The sequence below is a fragment of the Sinocyclocheilus grahami genome, unplaced genomic scaffold (genome assembly GCF_001515645.1).
Source record: "Sinocyclocheilus grahami isolate Dianchi unplaced genomic scaffold, SAMN03320097.WGS_v1.1 scaffold92.1, whole genome shotgun sequence".
NCBI classification, from domain to species: domain Eukaryota; kingdom Metazoa; phylum Chordata; class Actinopteri; order Cypriniformes; family Cyprinidae; genus Sinocyclocheilus; species Sinocyclocheilus grahami.
In genome coordinates this window covers 3,781,126-3,803,388 of record NW_015505271.1, presented here as the reverse complement: position 1 = coordinate 3,803,388, position 22,263 = coordinate 3,781,126, and the positions used below count along the sequence as shown (strand labels likewise).

Genomic DNA, 22,263 nt, shown 5'->3' with positions numbered 1-22,263 from the left:
ATATATATATATATATATATATATATATATATAATGACTGACTGACTGATACTGTCGTAGCAGGGTTTGTGGGTTCTTGGGAGTTTAAAGCGAGTCCTGGTCCATTAAGCACTGAGACATCAGCCTCTAACAGCAATAACAAATTTTTTCCATTGGGATTCCCTGTGAACATTTGAGAGGGGATCCGGGTTTTCTGCAAAACAGGAGGTGTACTCAGACAGCTATATGCTATGATGGAGAATGGCTCCTTCCTATAAATGTGCACCTTGAGTATCGACTCGATGTTCTTGTATTTGCAAGAGGATTGTGTTTTCAGTGTCCCATTTCTCTCAATAAAAGTGAAGGGATAAAATGATAGCAGTGTTAAAGCTCATGCGCAATAATGGTAGTGCATAAGTGGCACACACACCAACAAAAGTATCAGAGGTTTAGTACATGAGCTGTAGTGTGTCTGTGTCAAAAATGGAGAGAGAGGTCACACCCCATTTTGGCCTATAGCCTGTGTTGGGACCATCTTGATGTAGACTGCAGTGTTATGCTGAGACAATACTTTATGTACAGTACAGCATATTTATGCTGAATCTTAGGTAATTTTTGAAATGACAGAGTCTGTATGTACAGTAGCCTAATGCAAGTTCCCTAATTCTGTGGGTTTTTTTGCTCTTTGTGGAGTAGAAATTGTCAACATTACAATAATTTTCCATGTTATTTTAATTGATCAGTAGGCATATAATATGCATGGTCAGTTCTGGTCTTCAAATTTAACTGTGGAAGCACTCTAATTACTCCACTTGTCCGTGTTTGTTTCAATCTGTGCTGTTGTGGTGGAGATTTTTCAGAGACCATTTCTGCAGGTTATATAACTACGCCAGTAGGTGGCGACAAGTGCATGACTTAATCAGTAAATAGTTGAATCATTCGATCCAAACAGATTACTTCAAGTCACTGATTCATTCAGGAACAAAACAAGTGACTGCCTTTTGAATGAGTCATTGAATCATTTACTCAACTGATTTGTTCAACAACACTGATTCATTCATGAACTGAACAAGTGACTGGCTGCATCTAAATATGAATAGTTCAGTGGGGGATAGTATGCGAAAAAAATAACATGTCCATATTCACAGTATTCATAAAACAACAGTCAAAAGGTTCCAAATGACCTACAACGTCCATTCTAAAATACGCATCCAATAGACACTTTATTATTCCATGAGGCCAGGGGAGAGGATTTGTGAATGGAAGTAAAGCGACACAACTGATGCCAAGAGAGGTCACATGACAATGAATGCAGTACATCAGTTCAGATTACATTCATACAAAACACATTCATACTCTTTAGAACACACTTTTTTTTATCATTTGCGAAACAAGTACTTATTCAAAAGTACTTACTCAGGGAGTATGTGATTTCAGACACAGCCAGGGTCTTTAAGATTGTGTCAGTGAACCATTCATTCAACCAGGTCAGTTAATTCAGGTACAAATCAAGTGAGTATTGCTTGGATACACAGCAGGCTAATTCTGCCGTTTTTAGTTCATTGAGTAAAATTAGACAAACTGACTAAAATGATCTCATTATTAACTTATTGTATGTTGAACCATTACTGTATAAAAGCAGTGTCACACAAGCAAGAGTGCTGTTGGTCTGAATATCACCACAGCTGTGATTATTTGAAGCACTCACAGGTAATTACTTAGACAGAAACATGAAGTCTGTAAAGTTTGACCAAAATGGCTTAATATCTTCGATGGGCTCCATGGAATGTACCTTATTTCTATAAAAGTTCCACAAATCTCTTCCCATATAAACCACAAATTACATTCTTCCTAAACAAGCAACAAATTACTCCTTCGGGCAGACTTATTGTGCACAGACAAGGACATTGATGAGGAGGAGAATGCATCAGCCTCTAACAATGTGTAGGCGAGAGGCCCACAGCTTTCACTCCATTCCTCTGTACTGTTTTATCGTGAAGACATTTTTCTCAAGTGGCAGAGGATAACTTGATCATTCAGTTGTTTTGAAGGCCACACACAAACACACATGCACAGTATTGTGCATCTATTTCCATAGAAGGTCTGGTGAAATGCTATGAAATTGTTGAAGGCTGTTTACAAAAAATTGCTGTCCATTATGGAGTTCTAGTGGTATGTCTGTAACAGCTTTTCTATTTTGCTCGTTTGTTTCCTTTTTTCCCTTCTGTAGTGAAATTTCTTCTTTAATTACAAAGTCCTCCTTTCTCTCGCTCTCCTACTTACAAGGTCCTCTCTGTGCTCTTTTATGCACCATTTATTTTGCTTTCTCTATATCTAGTTTTTTTTGTAGCCCCTCTGTCAGGAATTAGTTGTAAACAACTATAAAGGGAACTTTAATTTCCTCCACATTATAAATAATTCGAGAAACAAAGATACCTTTGTTGTTTATTCTTGTCTTTTTCATTCCTTCAAAAATGAATAGTTAAACATACTATAATAATAAAATATTAAGTGTAAGAAATTGAAAACCAATGTTATTATCAACCCCAGATTCTCACTTACTATTACTAAATAATGATATTAAAAATTAATAATAACAGATAATCAAATATCATATTTCAAAGCAGACATACTGTAACATATACAATAATAGATCCCAATAATGTGATCATAGATAGTATAGCAGTGTTTTATAGCCATTTTTTCCTTTTAACTAGAGGAAAAGAGCATGAATATATTCTTGTGGTTTTGACAGTTGGTTTTGTGTTACCTGCTTCCTTTGTATAGTCGCCATGTAAAGTTTGACCAAAATGGCTTAATATCTTCGATGGGCTCCATGGAATGTACCTTATTTCTATAAAAGTTCCACAAATCTCTTCCCATATAAACCACAAATTACATTCTTCCTAAACAAGCAACAAATTACTCCTTCGGGCAGACTTATTGTGCACAGACAAGGACATTGATGAGGAGGAGAATGCATCAGCCTCTAACAATGTGTAGGCGAGAGGCCCACAGCTTTCACTCCATTCCTCTGTACTGTTTTATCGTGAAGACATTTTTCTCAAGTGGCAGAGGATAACTTGATCATTCAGTTGTTTTGAAGGCCACACACAAACACACATGCACAGTATTGTGCATCTATTTCCATAGAAGGTCTGGTGAAATGCTATGAAATTGTTGAAGGCTGTTTACAAAAAATTGCTGTCCATTATGGAGTTCTAGTGGTATGTCTGTAACAGCTTTTCTATTTTGCTCGTTTGTTTCCTTTTTTCCCTTCTGTAGTGAAATTTCTTCTTTAATTACAAAGTCCTCCTTTCTCTCGCTCTCCTACTTACAAGGTCCTCTCTGTGCTCTTTTATGCACCATTTATTTTGCTTTCTCTATATCTAGTTTTTTTGTAGCCCCTCTGTCAGGAATTAGTTGTAAACAACTATAAAGTGAACTTTAATTTCCTCCACATTATAAATAATTCGAGAAACAAAGATACCTTTGTTGTTTATTCTTGTCTTTTTCATTCCTTCAAAAATGAATAGTTAAACATACTATAATAATAAAATATTAAGTGTAAGAAATTGAAAACCAATGTTATTATCAACCCCAGATTCTCACTTACTATTACTAAATAATGATATTAAAAATTAATAATAACAGATAATCAAATATCATATTTCAAAGCAGACATACTGTAACATATACAATAATAGATCCCAATAATGTGATCATAGATAGTATAGCAGTGTTTTATAGCCATTTTTTCCTTTTAACTAGAGGAAAAGAGCATGAATATATTCTTGTGGTTTTGACAGTTGGTTTTGTGTTACCTGCTTCCTTTGTATAGTCGCCATGAAAAGGCAGCAATAACAGTGGACCGTTCACATTCTCCACAGGAAAATACTGCAAAGGATCACTGTTAAAGTAGTTAAACACAAACCTCCATATGCACAAAATACACTTTACTTAAAAAAATTTAAATAAAAGTATATAATTAATCATGTATTATATTGCATTAATATTAACAATTGTATAAGTTATTGATTTATATTTGTATAAAATAATTAATAATATATGATGAACTTTGAAATGAGAGTGAGAAAGTTCATGCATGGCACTGTTTAAAGTGTTAGGGTGGAGATGACACTCCGTGACTCAGACTGAGTAATAAGTGTATTCATGAGTGTGAATGTATACAGTATATACTGAGCAGCTGAACACAAACTCATGCAGTAACCTGAGCATGTACCTGTACAGTATCTCATGAATCTTATTTGAATCATTTGGATTGTGCCTGCGAAGAGACTATTAGAGAGAAGAATGAACAGTTCTTGCTATTTTCAGCCATCTTTCTCTTTCTCTCTTTGGCTCGTGCGCAGCCAGCCCTGCAGTTTGTACCAATCTGATAATACTAGCACTACAGCTAACACTAATCACTCTCAGCTGTGCGGTCTGCATGTGCACGAGCACAACCTCCTCATTTGCAGAGAAAAATAGATGGAAATCAAGCGGAGGAATAAAAGAAAGACTCCCGCTCTGATTACAGCCCTATGTAAACTTTCATTCCGCGCCCACATATGCTTCCATTTAAGGTTTAAAGACACATACCTACACATTAGTGTTTTTCGCTCCAGGAAGCCTCACTAGGAAAGACTCTCTTCCCGTTATAGTAGCCCTGGAACGCACCCAGCGTATGATGGATGGAGCTTTTTGGAGTTTAGCCTTTGGCCGGACCACTGTTTAAAATACTGGTGGTTGCTCCCCACCACAAGGGCATTCACACTGGGTGTGTGTAGCATAAATTTGGCAATGTGGGTTGCTTAAATTTGTGTTTGGATGGCAAGGGATCTTTGAATTGGTTAACATGAAGTTCTTCTATCAAAAAAGAGTGAAAGGCAAAGTGTAGTTACTGGATCACTGAAGCAATGTGTAATTCCCACTGACATGGTGTTATATGTATGTAGGCCTATTTAATTTGACTCAACAGAGACTTAAAGGAAATATTTGGAAATGATAATGGCCCTTTTATGTTATTATATTGTAAAGAACACTTGTTGTTTATGTGTTTACTGACATGTAAATGCTGCACTGCTGTTTTTTCTAAAGAAAAATTACAACGCTTGCGGATATCTTGTAGCTATAGGCCAGGGGTGCTAGATCTACTGTTTCTAACCAAGTTTTAATTAATATAGCAACATGTTTTGATATTATATCTACAAATAATTAATACAAGTATATATTCACATGATTTTAAAAAAAATATTCAGATACATAGTTTTAAAACTCTGGTAATGGAAAAGCTTGATTTATTATACATAATTTAACCAAAAAGAGAATGTGATAGGAGCCATTGGATTGGCTTTTATGACATTTCTTAAAAATAATAATAATAATAATAATAATATATTAAAAAAATATATATATATATTCAAATTATAAATATGTATACTATCAGTATAGCCTTATTTATTTAGGATATTTTCTGTAATTCTTATGCATGACAAGACTTCCTTATTTTTATTGGATGGTCACTCACTCAGAGCTTGCTGCCGTTGGATCAATTATTTCCTTGACTGTCACAAATTGAATAAGATTATTTTTTAATGCAACTAATTAAAGGACATTTGTAGATCAAGGTGAACTACCAACTGTGTCTGGTTCTGCAATAGACACAAGTAACCACTAGAGGACACTGTGGTTAAATATGAAACACGTTGGATTTTAAGATGAAGGAACCAGGTAACACATTTTAGCTGTACTCTCTCAAAGTCAGTTGATATTTTTGATTAGACTAGTAGTCTGCAAGCTGTTGATACAAACCATTTCAACAAATCCAATGTCTCTTTTGGTTTGCCCAAAGGCTTATGTTTTTCCCAAAAGAAAGGTGTTGTGCCCAATTCTGACCCCCGCCAGATTATTACCCCACTAGTATTGGTAGGTTTAGGGTTAGGTGTGGGGGAGGGGTTAGGATTAGGATTAGGCAGTCAGGTAGCGATTTCAATGAGGGGGGTAATAATTTGGCAGGGAGTCGAAAATGGGCACAACAAAGGTAAATGATGTGTTATTTACCTTCCATGGGTCTTGCAGTACCATATATGACACCCGTTGAGGCGCAATACAAATGGTAGTAGGAATTTTTGATGTTGAGCTACCAATCGATTCAGCCTGTCATATACTCTAAAGCGCATGGAGCATAGGTTTAATATGGTTACTATTACGTTTTGCGCATGCAACTGCATTCTTATTTTTACATTCTACATGTATAAAAAAACTGCTAAAAAAAATTTTTTTTAAAGAGTGCATCAGTGCATTTGTTAATCACACTGATCATAAGAATTTTGTTTAATGTATTTTTTTTTTCAAGAATATTTGCTTTGGTACATTCTTATTCCTCAGGGAGAGCTTAGCCCCAGCCTCTGCCCTCAGTCTGATCTGGTTTAAAATGCCAACAGTTCATAGAATGGACTCTGAAAATGTCACCCTGTCAGACACATACCATGAGGAATGACCCCACTTTTTATCATAATCAAAGGATTTAACCTTTGTGACACAGCTGGCCAGAGTCAGATGTGTGTATTTAGAGTCTTGATTTGTCAGATCATCTACATCCAAGTTTGAATGGAAAAGGTTCATGCCCTTTCTGGTCAGAATTGCTCTTTTCATGTCCTCGTTTATTACAGATCTGACAGGCCTAATCCCTGTTAGGCCTAGTCTTCCTTTTTGAAATTCTCTTTTACTGTAAGTCATGATGGCTACTGTTTCTCTCAAACTCTCATGCGATTTTAACAAAACAAAAGTCACTCATAATACAGTTTTAACATGTTATTTAATGTTTACAGTGTAGGTTAACGTACTGTTTAAACTAAAATGTACAGATATTATCCTTCCTGATACAGTATTTCAAATGTTTTTGTTAAGTGTTGGCACATAAAATATCATGACTAACGTAATAAGTAAAAAAAATCACACTAAAGACAAATTTATGCCAAAGAAAATTATAGAATCATGCAATTAGCATATTATCATAAGCATGTTTGAATCTATGAATTTGCCTTGTTCCTGTTCAGGAACTCGAGCTGCGTCGAAACGCTACGGGAACGCCTTCAGCGTGACCACGCTCTGAATCACATGTGTAATCAGTCCAATGGATGGGCGAGACGTCACGGGTGGGGTGACGTAACGACCAGGAAGCTTAAAAGCACGTGCGATGGAACTGGTGTCAGCTTTCTGTCATTCAGCAAGCGCTCTGTGTGTGTGTCAGTCTCTAGAGTCAGAGTGGCGCTCCCAGACCGAAGGCTTCTACACTGCAAAAAATGGCTTATCTTACTTAGTATTTTTATCTTGTTTCTAGTCAAAATATAAAAAAATTCTTAAATCAAGATACGTTTATACCGCCCGGAAACGTAATGGTGCTAAGGGGCTCGCTACCTCCATGGAGGTCTGTAGAGCAGCTAGTATGGCCATCCCCTGCCGGTTCGCTGCTTCAGGGCACCGAGCTAGCCGCTCTAAGTGCACCAGAGGCCAGTCTCGTGAGACTGGTTCCCTTAGTATGTCACCTGGCGGTGTGGGAGCCACTGCCAAGCGTGTCCTCTTGGGTCCTGCCCCGAGCAGGCTCTGGTTCTATCAGTCGAGTCTTCCTAGCAGATGGTCTGAGGACCGTCACTTTTAAGAGGAGACTTCAGCTATGCTATGCTATGGCTCAGGACCTCGGGGGGCAGGCCCCTCTGGGGAAGAGCGGTGTACACCGCATCACACGGTGCCCGTCTCTCCTCAGTGCCCTCAGGAGGTCAGTCTTCCAACCCTGCCGGTGTTCCAGGGCGCAGCGGTCTCCGGTTCGCCACTTCAGGGCACCGAGCTAGCCACTCTGATTACACTAGAGGTCAGTCTCGAGAGACTGATTCCCTTAGTAGACTATTTAGCAGCATGGAAACTACTGCTAAATGTGTCTCAATGGGTCCTGCGCACTTTAGAGAGAGGCTACAGAATCCAGTTTGGTTCTCCTCCGCCTACGGTTCAACGGGTTTACCCCACTCTGGTAGGTCAAGAGCAGGCTCTGGTAATGGAACAAGAAGTAAACACTCTCTTGAGGAAGGAGGCCATCGAGGTGGTCCCTCCTCACGAAAGAGAATCCGGGTTCCACAGCCGGTATTTTATTGTTCCGAAGAAGGATGGAGGGTTGCGTCCCATTTTAGATCTGCGTCAGTTGATGCAACTGAAGTTCAGGAGGCTCACACTCAAACAAGTTGTGTCTCAGATCAGGTCCGAGGACTGGTTTGTCACGATCGATCTAAAAGTCGCATACTTCCTTATCTCCATCCTTCCTCATCTCAGGAAGTTCCTGAGGTTTGCTTTTGGGGGCGAAGCTTATCAATACCGGGTTTTTCCATTCGGCCTTGCACTGTCACCCCGCACTTTCATGAAATGTGTGGATGCATCTCTGGCTCCCCTGCGACTCCAGGGCATCCGCATACTCAATTATATCGACGATTGGTTGATTTTAGCTCAATCGGAGCAGATGGCAGTTCGACATCAAGATGTTGTTCTTGCTCACATGAGAGAATTAGGGTACGACTAAGCGCCAAGAAAAGTGTGCTTTCTCCAGCTCAGAGGACCACTTATCTGGACGTGGTGTGGGATTCGACCCCGATGCAGGCACGTCTGTCACCTGCTCGGATCGAGTCGATCCTCACGGCAGTCAAGAGAGTGAGTGAAGGCTAGTCACTCACTGTCAAGCAGTTTCAGAGACTGCTGGGTCTGATAGCAGCTGTATCCAACGTGATACCTCTTGGCCTGCTGTACACGAGACCCCTACAGTGGTGGCTCAAGACCAAGGGGTTCTCCCCGAGGGGAAACCCCATGTTTCTAGCTTTGAAACCCTTTATCCCGGACCTAAGAGATCGCCATGTGTTGGTGCGCACCGACAACACATTGGTGGTCTCTTATATCAACCACCAAGGAGGTCTGCGTTCACGTCCCCTGTACAGGCTGGCACACCAGATCCTTGTGTGGCCCCATAGCAAACTCCTCTCGCTGAGAGCAGTTCACATTCCTGGGCATCTCAATGTGGGAGCAGACATCATGTCGAGGCAGGGGCCGAGGCCCGGGGAATGGAGACTTCACACCGAGGTGGTGAAGCAGATATGGAGATTTTTGGCAGGCTCTGATGGACCTGTTTGTGACTCAGATGACATCGCACTGTCCCCTCTGGTTCTCTCTGACTCATCCAGCTCCTCTCGGACTGGAAGCTATGGTGCAGACTTGGCTGAGGCTTCGTCTGTACGCTTTTCCCCCGATCGCTCTGCTCCCAGGAGTTCTGGAGAGAGTGCGCCGGGACGGAGTATTAGTAGCCCCGTTCTGGCCGGGCCGAGTATGGTTCTTGGACCTGATTTCCCTTCTCGACGGCTCTCCATGGGAGATTCCCGTCAGGAGGGACCTCCACTCACAGGTGGAGGGCACGATATTCCACCCCCTCCCGGAGCTGGAAGTTATGAGAGTGGCCTCTGAGGGGGCACAACTCGTAGCTTCCGGTCTCTCAACCGAGGTTGAGACCATCCTCCAGTCCAGAGCTCCCTCAATGAGGAAACTGTATGCCCTGAAGTGGAAACTTTTCACTTCTTGGTGCGGAGACTGCCTGCTCGACCCAGTCAACTGCCCAGTTGGTACAGTTCTGGAGTTCCTGCAGGCCCTTCTCTCCGCAGGGTTGACCCACTCCACCCTAAAAGTCTACGTGGCGGCCATTGCAGCCTACCGCGCCCCTATTGGTGGCCAGTCAGTGGGCAGACACCCCCTGTTTTTACATTTCCTCCGCAGTGCGCTGAGGCTGAGCCCTCCGGCCAGAGAAGCTTATGCTAAGCGGTGGATCAGGATGCTATTCCATAGCCTCGAGTCCTCTGATCTCCCCTCTCCGTTGGGGGTCAAGTCTCACTCCTTCTGAAGTTGGCCTTTGGTCGGGATGTCCCCGCGTACTTTGTTAGGTGCCTACCTGCTTTCTGCACCACTCCTAGCTCCGTTCTCTCTCTTTAGCTGAGCTCTTCCACACTAGGCAGGGATTTGTAAGTCTGGCGGCGTGGGCGCAGCTCAAGTTTCTGAAGGGGAACGTCTACAGGTTACGCATGTAACCATAGTTCCCCGAAGGGAACGAGACGCTGCGTCTCAGGGTCATACTTCCGGCATCCCTGTCAGTGCTTGCTTCATTCCTAGAAGCTGACGCCGGTTCCACCGCACGTGCTTTTAAGCTTTCTGGTCGTTACGTCACGTCGCCCATCCATTGGACTGATTACACATGTGATTCAAAGCGTGGTCACGCTGAAGGCGTTCCCATAGCGTTTAGACACAGCGTCTTGTTCCCTTCAGGGAACCATGGTTACATACGTAACCTGGAGACGTTTTCTTCTGCCAAAACAAAAAGGGTCCCAATCAATTTGGATGCATTGATGATACTTTTATTGTACTACTTTGTACAAATTTTTGTTGATAGTGCAAAATGCTGAACTTGTATAGCATGATGTCTGTGAGGGTGTTTTACATTAAGGCTGATCTATGTGGGAAAAGATCGTGCTGTGCTTAAGTCTGTACTTGGCAAGCAAACACACAATATGTTCATGTGATTTTGAGCCCACTCGATCTTTGCTCTCCAAGGTGTGTGTGAGGGAAAGCAGAGGATCAGTCGAGTGATATTACAGGATTTTCAATCAACACGTTTCTAGTTCTCAGGTACACAGACAACAACAAATACTCCAACAAACAGCACAGCTCACATAGCAATATTCTGCCAGACAGTTATTCTATCGGCCTACACATATTTACGGAAAAAATCCACAACATGCATGATAGGAGTGGTGAAAGGGTTTTTCAGTTGAATTACGAGGATCCTGTTGAGGAGCATCGAGGATTTTCTTTTTTTTTGTCTCTCTCTCTCTGTTGTAATGAGGATTGACATCTTTACAGTTGCAAGGATTTCAACTTTGCCATTTTGAGCTTTTTTCCGCAACCCCCAGAAGAAGTCAGAGACTCACCCATGATCTGCTTAAATTATCAGAACATCAATAGGTAAGGTTTTATTTGGGGGGGGGGGATACCTACCTACGGTTGTATTACGGTATGTACGTTATTCAAATTGCTGACAGCCAAGCACACAAAAACATGCATTTAATCTGCTGATTGTATTAATTTTAAATTGGATTATCCCATTCACAATTTTTGTTCAACTGAAGCCGAGCAAGTCTTATATCTATATCTTATAAAGAATACAAATATAAATTACATTTGTACATAGAAATTCAATTACAGAAAGTTTATTTATTTTTAAGGCCTGTACTTGGATCCGCTCTGTGTCTGATAGTTACAAAGCAAGAAAAATAATCAGGGATCAGAATCTAGCTGTACTCTCCCATTCATCTGATACTTTTGGAGAGACCTGCGATTAGTAATGGTCTTGTCAAACCAGTCTTCTGCATGTTGTCGATACACAACAATTGAACTGAGGAAAAATATATTTTGGTTTATTAAAAGCAAAAAGCAAAATGCATTACAGAAAAAGTAATTGCCAAGGGTCTTGCAGTAGCACATATGATATCTGATGAGGCACAATAGAAATATTGGCTAGAAGCTTTGCTGTTGAGCTTGTATTGCTTCATGCAGCGAGGGAAATTTTTGTTCTATGTTGTAGTACGATCACATCTGGGCTGATATTCCGCACTCATTCTCATTTAATACTGCTTAATTTAATAATTTAACAAAGCCTGCTACTGTTATTCAAGCTCATATAATATTTTTTTTTTGTTAATGTTGCTAAAGAGTGCTAACAGCACTTAGAATTTGGTTATGACCAATTTTCACCTTCTCTTTAATGACTGCCTCACACACTGGCTGCCTACTTATTTCCACTAAAATTTCAGCTTCCAGTATAGAATTCTCCCATAGTAAACTCTTTCTGTCATATTTCTGTCAAAATTACAATAGAGTATGTCATTAAATATAGTAAATGCAACATTTTAATATATTACATTAAAATAAACTTTTAGTAATGAGCTTCAGAAACGATATAACTTTAATATAAAGTTGGATTATCAATATTTCTTTGTCCTGTGGTGGGACACGTCAAGATTTAATTTTGTGCTTAATTTTCTCACAATTTCCATACACTGCTTCTTTATGCCTCTTTCTATGCTGAGTTAAACTTTAACCCTTTCCTATACCAACTGTTTGTGTGTGTGTGTGTGTGTATGTGTATGTTAGACCGGCTTAATGTGTTTATGTCGTATGTTAGACTAGTTTAAGTGTTTATGTAGTTAATAAAACCTTACTTGTATCACACTTGACGTGTTCATTGTTTGCTCATAACCGGAGTCAATAATCATGCAGATTTACGTTACAAGCTTATAGAATTGTACAGTAAGAAAGTTATTTCCCTTAACCAGGAAATTAACGTTCTTAGAATTGACAAGACAGTTGACCCTGAGTGGTCAGCTAAATATCTACAGTGGATCTAATATATGAATAGTTAATTATAACTAGTTATGGTTAATTATTCATATTTCCCCATGAGCTGATTCGCTACACTGCTCTTCATCAGAAATTGTGGTGGCCATTGAGGCTAAACACAGAAATTATTAGAATTAAATTTGTTGTTGATGTGCCTGCAAAACTTCAATGTAAATGTCCTCTTTGCATGTGAAATTTTGCATTTACTCACAAGCTGCACTCACATTAATGTCTATAACAACAACAGCCTCTTTGCAAAGTCTGAAAAACTGAGGTTTCTAATGTTTCATTCTTTAGAAAGTGAGTTTCGGGCCAAGTTTCTGAATAGCGAATTGGCATTGTTAATGTGTAAATGTAGGCGGGCATGTGTGCATTTGTTTAATTCAGACATCAGAAAGTTGTGGAACTAAGTGCCATTTTCCCGTTTGCTATCAATAAACAAACATTTAAATTCTACATGGATGTTTTAGAGTCTTAAAGGGGTCATATGATGTTGCTAAAAATAACATTATTTTGTGTATTTGGTGTAATAAAATGCGTTTATGCGGTTTAAAATTCAAAAAACATTATTTTCCACATACTGTGCATTATTGTAAGCTGACTCTTAACTTTTATAAAGAATATCTCTTTGGATTTGAGACTTTAGTCTTTGCAACTTTACAGATCTTATTTATGCATCAAGAGTTTGTAACACTCCAAAGAGAAAGGAAAAATTTTAATCGCATCATATGACCCCTTTAAAAGAATGAAAAGTATGATTCCTGATTATATGAGCCCAAGGTTTTAATGAAGTATACTAACTAAACATGAATAATGAGAATAATGAGTTTGTACATGTGAATATAATCCACACTCCTCTGGAGATTGATTTGTACTTCAGCTCACTCACCCCCTCTTCCACACACAAACACTTTTATCTGCTTCAGTATTTCATAGCTTCACTCTTCCTGAGCACATATGCAAAGCATAGCACTTTAACAATGACACAATTACACACACACAGTCCTGACTAATGTGCTATTCAGCTGGCAGAGCCAATGTGAGATGAACGCTGCTGTTCTCCCTGCAATCATGTGCTGAATTTTTCAAACACTAGCTGCTTCTAATATGACTTCCGTGCACCTGTCTGTTGTTTATTGTCATTAGCATCTGTGTTCTGTGTCTGCTACTTTAGTCGAAAAATTGTTTTAACTGTTGTGTAACATTCGTCTGTTATTTGTATGTATGTATTGTGAAGTGTGTGTGTGTGTGTGTGTGTGTGTGTGTGTGTGTGTGTACCTGTATGCGATTACTGCACCTGTAATTTGAACTCTTATGTTGACAATAAAGGCGCTCAACCGCACATTTCATTTGGTGCTATAATACCCACAAGCCTCAAGACAAAAGAGTTTAGGTTACAAACACACACAAAAGCGCCTGCACACACACCTGCACACAAACCCTTCAGCACAAAAACACCACATGAACGCTCGGCTTGATTTTATGTACAAATCTAATTGTACATGGTTTGGTTTCCTCTGTTCATCCGTTTCCAGGCAAAAATTACAGTTCTTTAAACACTTTACATGTTTTCGATGCTTTTTTATGTCTTTCACCCCAAGAGGATAAAGTACTTCATTGTCATTTATCAAATATAAGATTGGTTTTCCCAGTCAAATAATTAATTGTACTGTTTTCCTTATAGTTGTTTCAGAATTTCATATTTAAACACACGTTTTAATCACACATCCCAATTGTTTTCTCAATATGGTTTCCAAAATCATTACCTGTTCCTAATCATCCATTACTACCTGTGATGTAATCAGGGAGGGATTTAAATACCAGATACACACTGCTCATGTTACGTTTGTGTTGGAGTCTAATACTGCATGCCTCAGTTTGGCTGATAACATGCTGTTCTGCTAGTAATAGTGATGAAAAGCATTAAACAGTCTGAACTTAGTCTCCGCCCACTTCCTACTACATATCCCAAGATTCTTCTATTACTAAATATATTCAAGACTCTCATAATCTCACTTTCTCTCTGTCTCACCAACTGTCTAGCATTTAAAGAGTTAGATGTTCTGCATGTGCAGGTGTGAACGGAACAGGCATGGAGATGTGTCTGAGTGTGTGACATCAGACAGTGAGTCAAGAGAGAGAGATTAAATGAGAAGAAAAGGTTATTGTCTGAACAATGACCTCATTGCGCCCCTCATTTCTGTGCTAGACTGAAGGATTATGGGTAGACCTGGGACAACGGGAAGAAGAATGAAGGTTATGAGATTATATGGGGGGAAAAAACACTGTCTAGAAACACATACACAGGAGGAGGGTATTCTTGTCATTGTATGGTGTTACTGTTCATTTTGTGAATGCAAAGTGTACAGCATCCTTGGAGACAGATGCCTAAACATGCACACAGTCACATCTCACGTGCATGCAAACACATATGGCTAATGCTCTGCCTTTTCCAGTGGAAATTATGGTTATCCTCGTTTGCATGAACTCACCTCATAAAGTAATGTGTTTGCATAGAGCTGATGCAAACAGTTATTCCTTTGCCATGATGAAGCAGCTGTAAGTCACAGTCACCAGTTGTGGCATTATTAAAAATCATGCAAGCCTGAATCTTTCTAATGTAAATGAGCATCTTAATGAGAAGCTGTCTGGCTCTACAGCATGAAGATCTCGGGTAGCGTTACGCGCTGTTCAACGCACCATAGGCAGTGGCTGTGTAAATGCCTAAAAAATGAGGCTGACAGCAAAACTAACAGACATGGAAGGAAATTGTTTTAATAAAAAGCTGCTCAGTATTTCAGTGAATACACTCAATTAATAATAATCTTTCACCCTTTAAATCACTTTGCCACAAAGGCAATTAAATATTCTAATTAAAATATTTCACCAAGTGTTTTTGTATGTATAAGACAGAGAGAGTGAGTGAGAGAGAGAAACCTGTCTTGTCTATTTCTACACTGTTAAACACAGTAAAAACCCTATTAATTAATTTAACTATAAGTTTCCTTACAAGGCAAAAATTATGTTGTATTTGTTGCAAAGACAGTAAATGTAATTAAAGACAATAAACATAATAAAATATACTATTATTGTTAAAAATTGAATTTATATTTTTATGAAAAAATGTAATATATTATACTGAACTGTATTATGTAAGCTTTTATCGCTTTTATATTATTATGCTGTTTTAATATACAAATGAATGTATGAGTCGTTTTATAATTGGTATTGGAGTGTTACAGTATGCTGCTTTTTATGTTATTTGGTTCATAGCTTTAATTTAGTGTCTTTTATTTTCTCGTTTTTTTGTTTTGTTTTCGGGTCTGTTGATTTGGCAACGTAACACTGACTGACACACACACACACACACACACACACACACACATAAAGAGACAGATAGAGAATATGCTGTTAACAGGCTCCCCATCTGACTCTCTCGGTCACGAGCACAGCGCACGGTCGGCCGTGAGGGGACTCCAGTCCGAGAGAATCTGCTTCTTGAATGTTCAGTTACGCGCGAGGTGTGTCCTGTGTGTCCATAAGAAACTAACCACTGCGTCCATCAAGTGCATTTAGAAAGAGACCGGCAGAAACGAGCTACCAATACTAAAAAGGCAACGCAATGAAGGGCTACAGCAGCACGAGCAGCATGTAGGGACTATGATGGTTACTAATCTATCTCTTTGAGAGAGAAGACTAAGAAAAAAAGGCGAGAGACAAAAGAACTTGGACTGCGGGAGAGATTAACATCGCATGGGGCCATGAGCGCTGCAGACCCTGCAGCGAACAAACTGTTGACTTTCAACCAACGGTAAAGCATTCAGTTACTGTATATTTTATACGTTTAGATATTGATATTGATATTTACATTCAGATATTTAAAACCAGATGTTGTTTTGTGGAGGTTACTCTGACAGTCATATTGCAGCAGTATCAGGGGGTTATGGACTCTTGCATCTCATTTGAACGTGCAACAAGCTGCGCCCTCCCCAGAGTAGCCTAATCAATCAACATATCGGATGCGGATATTGGAAATAAGCACTTTCAACATAAATCATTAATTTGTCTTTTTACAAACTGGCATTCAAAGCTTATATTTTAATTCTCCTAAATGTTTGCCTGTGTGTGTGTGTGTTTTAATAATGTTGCGTCTAGTAATTTTAAAGGGACACTTCACCCAAAAACTAATTTACTCACCCTCATTACAAACCCCTTATGACTTTCTTTGTTTCTGTCAGTTGATGTAAAGCAGAATGACAGTCTCAGTCACCATTCACTTTTATTTTATGGGCATATGCTTTAAAAGTCAGTGGTGACTGAGCTTGTCAGTTTGTCTAACATCTCTCTCTGTGTTCTGAAGTCTAAAACAACACGGGAGTGTTTAAATTACAGAATATTTCTTGGGGGGCTTAACTGTCTCTTTGAGAAGCTGCGCTCTTATTTCCCTTCAGCACCGCAGTAATATTTGTAGAGTCTACAAATCTTTGCATCTGAAGTAGATTAAATTCAGGTGAGAAAGAGAAAACCTCCGTAGCTTTGTCTTATGTAGGTTTACAATCCTGCTAATTTACCTATTTTCCGTACTAGTATATCCCACTACTTTCCCACTGTGTAGTAGTGGGATATACTAGTACGGAAAATAGGTAAATTATTCATGCGAATGCCTCGGTAGAGTGGACATCCATGCGCCACTGTACAGCGACTGGCGTCACAGTAAACCTCATGTGTTCTCAGATTAAAATATGAAGGAAAGGTGGTTTTTGGTGTTCATTTTAAGACGGTTCGTTCATGGTGTATTTGTAAAGCGTTGTGACAGTGAGGCATCCACAATCATGAGGTGTTCCTCAACACCGCATCGAATCTGCGGTAATTTGAGGTGCGCGTGATGTCACTGAGCAATGTAGCCGTCCAACAAGTGCAGGACACAAATCCACCTGTTGACGTGTCCCAACTAAAGCAACAGAAGCGGATCACACATTTAATTTTTTATTTTTACAGTAATATTATTTTATTTTATTGTTATTTTTTTTACAAAACAAAGCCACACAAATACCATTTGGCACAGGATGACAGATCATGTGTCATCACAACAATGCAACACATAGCCTAAGCCAGGGCCGTTTCTAGGCATAGGCGAGCTAGGCGGTCGCCAAGTCGTTCATGGTGTATTTGTAAAGCGTTGTGACAGTGAGGCATCCACAATCATGAGGTGTTCCTCAACACCGCATCGAATCTGCGGTAATTTGAGGTGCGCGTGATGTCACTGAGCAATGTAGCCGTCCAACAAGTGCAGGACACAAATCCACCTGTTGACGTGTCCCAACTAAAGCAACAGAAGCGGATCACACATTTAATTTTTTATTTTTACAGTAATATTATTTTATTTTATTGTTATTTTTTTTACAAAACAAAGCCACACAAATACCATTTGGCACAGGATGACAGATCATGTGTCATCACAACAATGCAACACATAGCCTAAGCCAGGGCCGTTTCTAGGCATAGGCGAGCTAGGCGGTCGCCAAGGGGGCCACCAGCTGAAGGGGCGCCAATGAGCGCACGTACTGACACTTTTAGCAGGGTTGTGATAAAGAGTGGCACGGTCACCCTGAAATATGACTGCCGCCCCCACTGGATCCCCCAACATTATTGGGCTAGAGCAGTGTTTCCCAACCGGGGTGCCGTCTGTCGAGAGCAGGGGTGCCGTGTAAAAAATATTTTAAAAAATATATTTTTTCATTGCTAAAATGTTCATAAAAGCAGCTATTATATAATATCCATTTCTGATGTAGCCAATCAGGGCCGTTTCTAGGCATAGGTGAGCTAGGCGGTCGCCAAGGGGGCCACCAGCTGAAGGGGCGCCAATGAGCGCACGTACTGACACTTTTAGCAGGGTTGTGATAAAGAGTGGCACGGTCACCCTGAAATATGACTGCCGCCCCCACTGGATCCCCCAAGATTATTGGGCTAGAGTACTGTCAATCTGACGATGCCTGTATGCCACTAGATCAGAGTTCTGTCAATTGCTGCCTGATTGTTGCATGCAAAGTTTGCATTTGGAGCGCTCAACAACGCCATTACATCAGTGGGCTCTGTCAGTGCTTTGGCAAGGTAACACTTTTTTTTGCCATGCAATAAAGCCAAGTTCAAAGGCCAATTTAAAATATTGGTACAGTAAATAAAGTGCACAAAATTTACCCAACTGTAAATTAAAAAATATACTGAGTGAGCAAAATTTGTTTAATTACCATTATAACTAGTTATCTCACAATGTTTACATATGTGTAAAAGTTTTGTCCAAAAGGTGTGCGTTTTTTTTTTTGCGCCAATGCATTGTTAAAGGATCAGCGTGTCATGTAATATTCCTATACAAACTTTAACATCCAATTTAAAAATATTTGTATATTAAATTCGCAAATTCACGAGATCAATACATCCTTTATTAGACCGCTTTGTCGAGTTAAATGCATCCTTACGGAGGTGTCGAAATGCTGAATCAATTCATTCACTTCCAACAGCGCTTAATGGGAGCAGCGTCATAGAGGGCAGAGCGTCACATTATTTAAAGGGGAAGTTAACGCGTTACCGAGTAGCAAATGATTAAGTAGCTGCATTGGTTCATTTTATGCCACTGATAAAGCTTTTATATGTAGTTTGGGGTAACAAAGGTGTTTTATAGGTTTGACTGAAATAATAATGCAATAACTGACACTTTAAATCAATGTTTCAAGAAACAACAACAAAAAAATTTAACAAAAAACAGATAAAGACAAAAAAGTAGCCACTGATCATAAGTAAACAATATGTTGTAGTATAGTATATAGTATCCAAATCAAAATGTAATAAAATTAAGATTTATGTGTAAATTATGTGCAATATCTTAGCCACAAAAAGAAATGGTGGTTGAAAAAAATTATATATTTTTTTATTTTCTTTTTTTTGGGGGGGGGGGGGCAATAGGGATTTCGCCTAGGGCGTCAAATTGGCTAGAAACGGCCCTGGCCTAAGCCATTTCGAACTCTTGACCTGTGACATTTGAGGTTTCCATCCATATAAATACAGTCTCATATTCCGGCCAGCCTGATACTGAATTATTGCCACAAACCCAGGGGAAAAAAATAACTTAAAAGTTGTGTATCCTGCAGTGTGTTCATTTTTCAATTAAAAATTTCAATGTCCTGTTCTTTCTCTCCTATACTGTGTTTGTTTTTGTTATCCATTTTAATCACACATATTCTCAAAGGCAAGTTCTTTGACTTCCCGCTGCAGTGTTGGCTTAAAGATGAAGCTGTGATTATGGTAAGGGGCGTTACATTTCCGACGAGTGCTTGCAGTGTTCGGCCAATCACAATGCACTGGGTCAGCTGGCCAATCAGAGCAGACTGAGCTTGTCGGAAGGAGGGACTTTGAAGAAAACGAAGCGTTTGAGAGAGGCGGGGCATAGAGGACCTACAATAATGTACAGTATTTGAAAAATAATGTGTTTTTTGATCATTAAAGCATGTCAACATATTTTGTTACACCAAATACACCAAATAATGATCTTTAAAAAAGCATCATATGAGCCCTTTAATCTGTTATAACAGTGCTGTGTTTATTTCTACAGCAGGGTTGGCGCATAATGAGAAAGTTGGAGCTCAGAGGGCAATTTTATTCTTAATGATTGCGTTGTCAGACGTCCGTTGTCAGACTGTCTACGGCAGCTTCACTTGTAACCTTTTCTTCGGTCATGTGGCAAGACATCAGAGATGTGTGGTCTGCAAATTTCTGAGGCATTGAGCTCTGGATCATTGGAAACATGGTATCATGCTAGATTATTATCACAAAATTATCGCAGATGCATAACAGGAGTGATTACTGTGAACAAACTTCAATCATGAGCAACAATCAAAGGGTTGTTTGAAGATATGAGTAAAACAATAAGCCATTCTGCATCTTATGATGTTTTTATGACCTCAGGTGTTAATTGTTTTCTCCTCAAGGGTAGTGTTTCTGAATTTGAAGCAGGTTTCTTTCGGCCTTGTGCCACAGTAAATCGTCTAATGAGCCACTCCTTTCTGTCCTTGTCTTGTTTGTCAGAATGACTTGTGCATTTTGTCTTTAAATGCTCTTAGTCAAATAAGATATGATTCAAGTAACTGACTGTAATTCACCAGTGGGTCATTCTGACAGGATTATGAGGCCATTTCTGAAGTTGACCTTTTATCTCATTTAATTTTTTTCCAATCTTTCAACTAAACATCTCCCCCCGTCCCCGTCCCCCCCGTCCCCCCCCGTCTGAGAGCATTACATGATGCATAGCAGAAGTGCATAGGAAATGAGGCTTCTATGTTTAAACTTCTAAAGCTACATAAATAAACCAAGAACGCATGCACACTCTTGTTATCAGAAACATATTACAACCATGCCCACATGGGATCTGCACATGCAGAACTTAGTATTTAATTTATTAAACATTTTAACTTTTATAACACTTTCAGCTTTAAATACATGTAAGAGTACCATTAAGCACATTTTACCATATTTAAATCCATAAAAATCTGTTACAAAATGGAAACAAAGTCTGAAGATTCTGCCTGCTTACAACTTAGCACCCGATATATACATGCATGACATGCGCAGTATCTCTTCTGTTGTCAGTAAAGACATTCTTAGCTGCATTCTGCACTAATGGAAACATAATGAGGAACACAGAGGAAATGTGTTTGCTCACATGCACGATTTACATTGCACTTGAAGTGAAATGGCTATAATAAATGAAAGCGTTCATGTGGCTCAGCATATAAATTGTTTAAACCTCAGTCAGAAGAAATGTTGTCTGTTTGCAAATATTATGAAAAAGGAGTTAACCAGAATCACAAGTTGTTGACTAAAACAGCAGCATTATTAAAAGTGATGTTTGTATTTTTATAATGTTGAAATACTTTCTCATATCCCAGTTTAATATACAGAGACAACTATAAGTAAGCCATTCGTAGGTTGATGCCCCTGAAAAGTAGACACTGTCGGTTGGTGGCATCAAAACAATGCTTTTGTTTGGTTTGAGCATCTCATCCTGACATAGCAACACTGGCTCAAAAAATGGTATCAGTTTGAGGGCGGGGCTATGTGTTTGTCCAACCAATGGAAGACAGGAACAGGGCTCAAGTAGTGAAGACCAGATCAGGCCAGTAGTTCTGATTTGTATTTGCCCCATTAACATTGTTGTTTGTTTAATTTTAATCATTATATTTTATATGCATAAGGAAAATATGTTTTCATTTAAAGTTACATTTCTTGTACAATAAAATATATTTCAATCATGACAACTCCCGGAACATTTTAGCATGGTGATGGATATGACAATGTTAATGTATTTGGTATTGGCGGAACAGATCTGCTACGCTGCTGCTGTTGGTTATTGCTGTAGTTTTAGAGTATTTCTGCTGCTGCAAGCAAGTACAGGAACTTGCTACTGCCAATGCATATGGCGATAAGGTGTGGATATAACAATGTTAATGTATTTGGTCTTGGCGAAATAGATCTGCGCTGCTGCTGTTGGTTATTGCTGTAGTTGTAGATTATTGCTGCTGCTGCAAGCAAGTACAGGAACTTGCTACTGCCAATGCATATGGCGATAAGGTGTCATGAGTATTTAAGACATACTACTGCTGCACAAATAACATATAAAATAACCGCGTAGCAGATCTATACAGGTGGAGCTGGGGAAGGTGGAGGATTTCAGAGAACTCTGAAAGCGCGCTGCAGGAATCTCAAGTGAATGCTAGCCAGCCATATAAATGCAAGGCAGTAAGCTCATTGGCTGCA

At 39.4% G+C, this 22,263-nt stretch overlaps 1 protein-coding gene across 4 annotated transcripts in view; it reads left to right on the top strand.

The window, feature by feature from the left end:
* garnl3 (GTPase activating Rap/RanGAP domain like 3) overlaps positions 1-22,263 on the top strand; it is a 78,788-nt gene that overhangs the window by 1,177 nt on the left and 55,348 nt on the right. The window contains exon 1 of one of the 4 annotated variants that reach the window (XM_016275211.1): positions 10,716-11,022. The exons of 2 other annotated variants lie outside the window; for them this stretch is intronic. In XM_016275211.1, the coding sequence (XP_016130697.1) occupies positions 10,991-11,022 (32 nt within the window). In that variant the 5' untranslated portion in view covers positions 10,716-10,990. Of the gene's footprint in view, positions 1-10,715; positions 11,023-15,905; positions 16,268-22,263 lie in introns of those variants that run through there. One more of the 4 variants, XM_016275208.1, reaches the window with a different exon arrangement.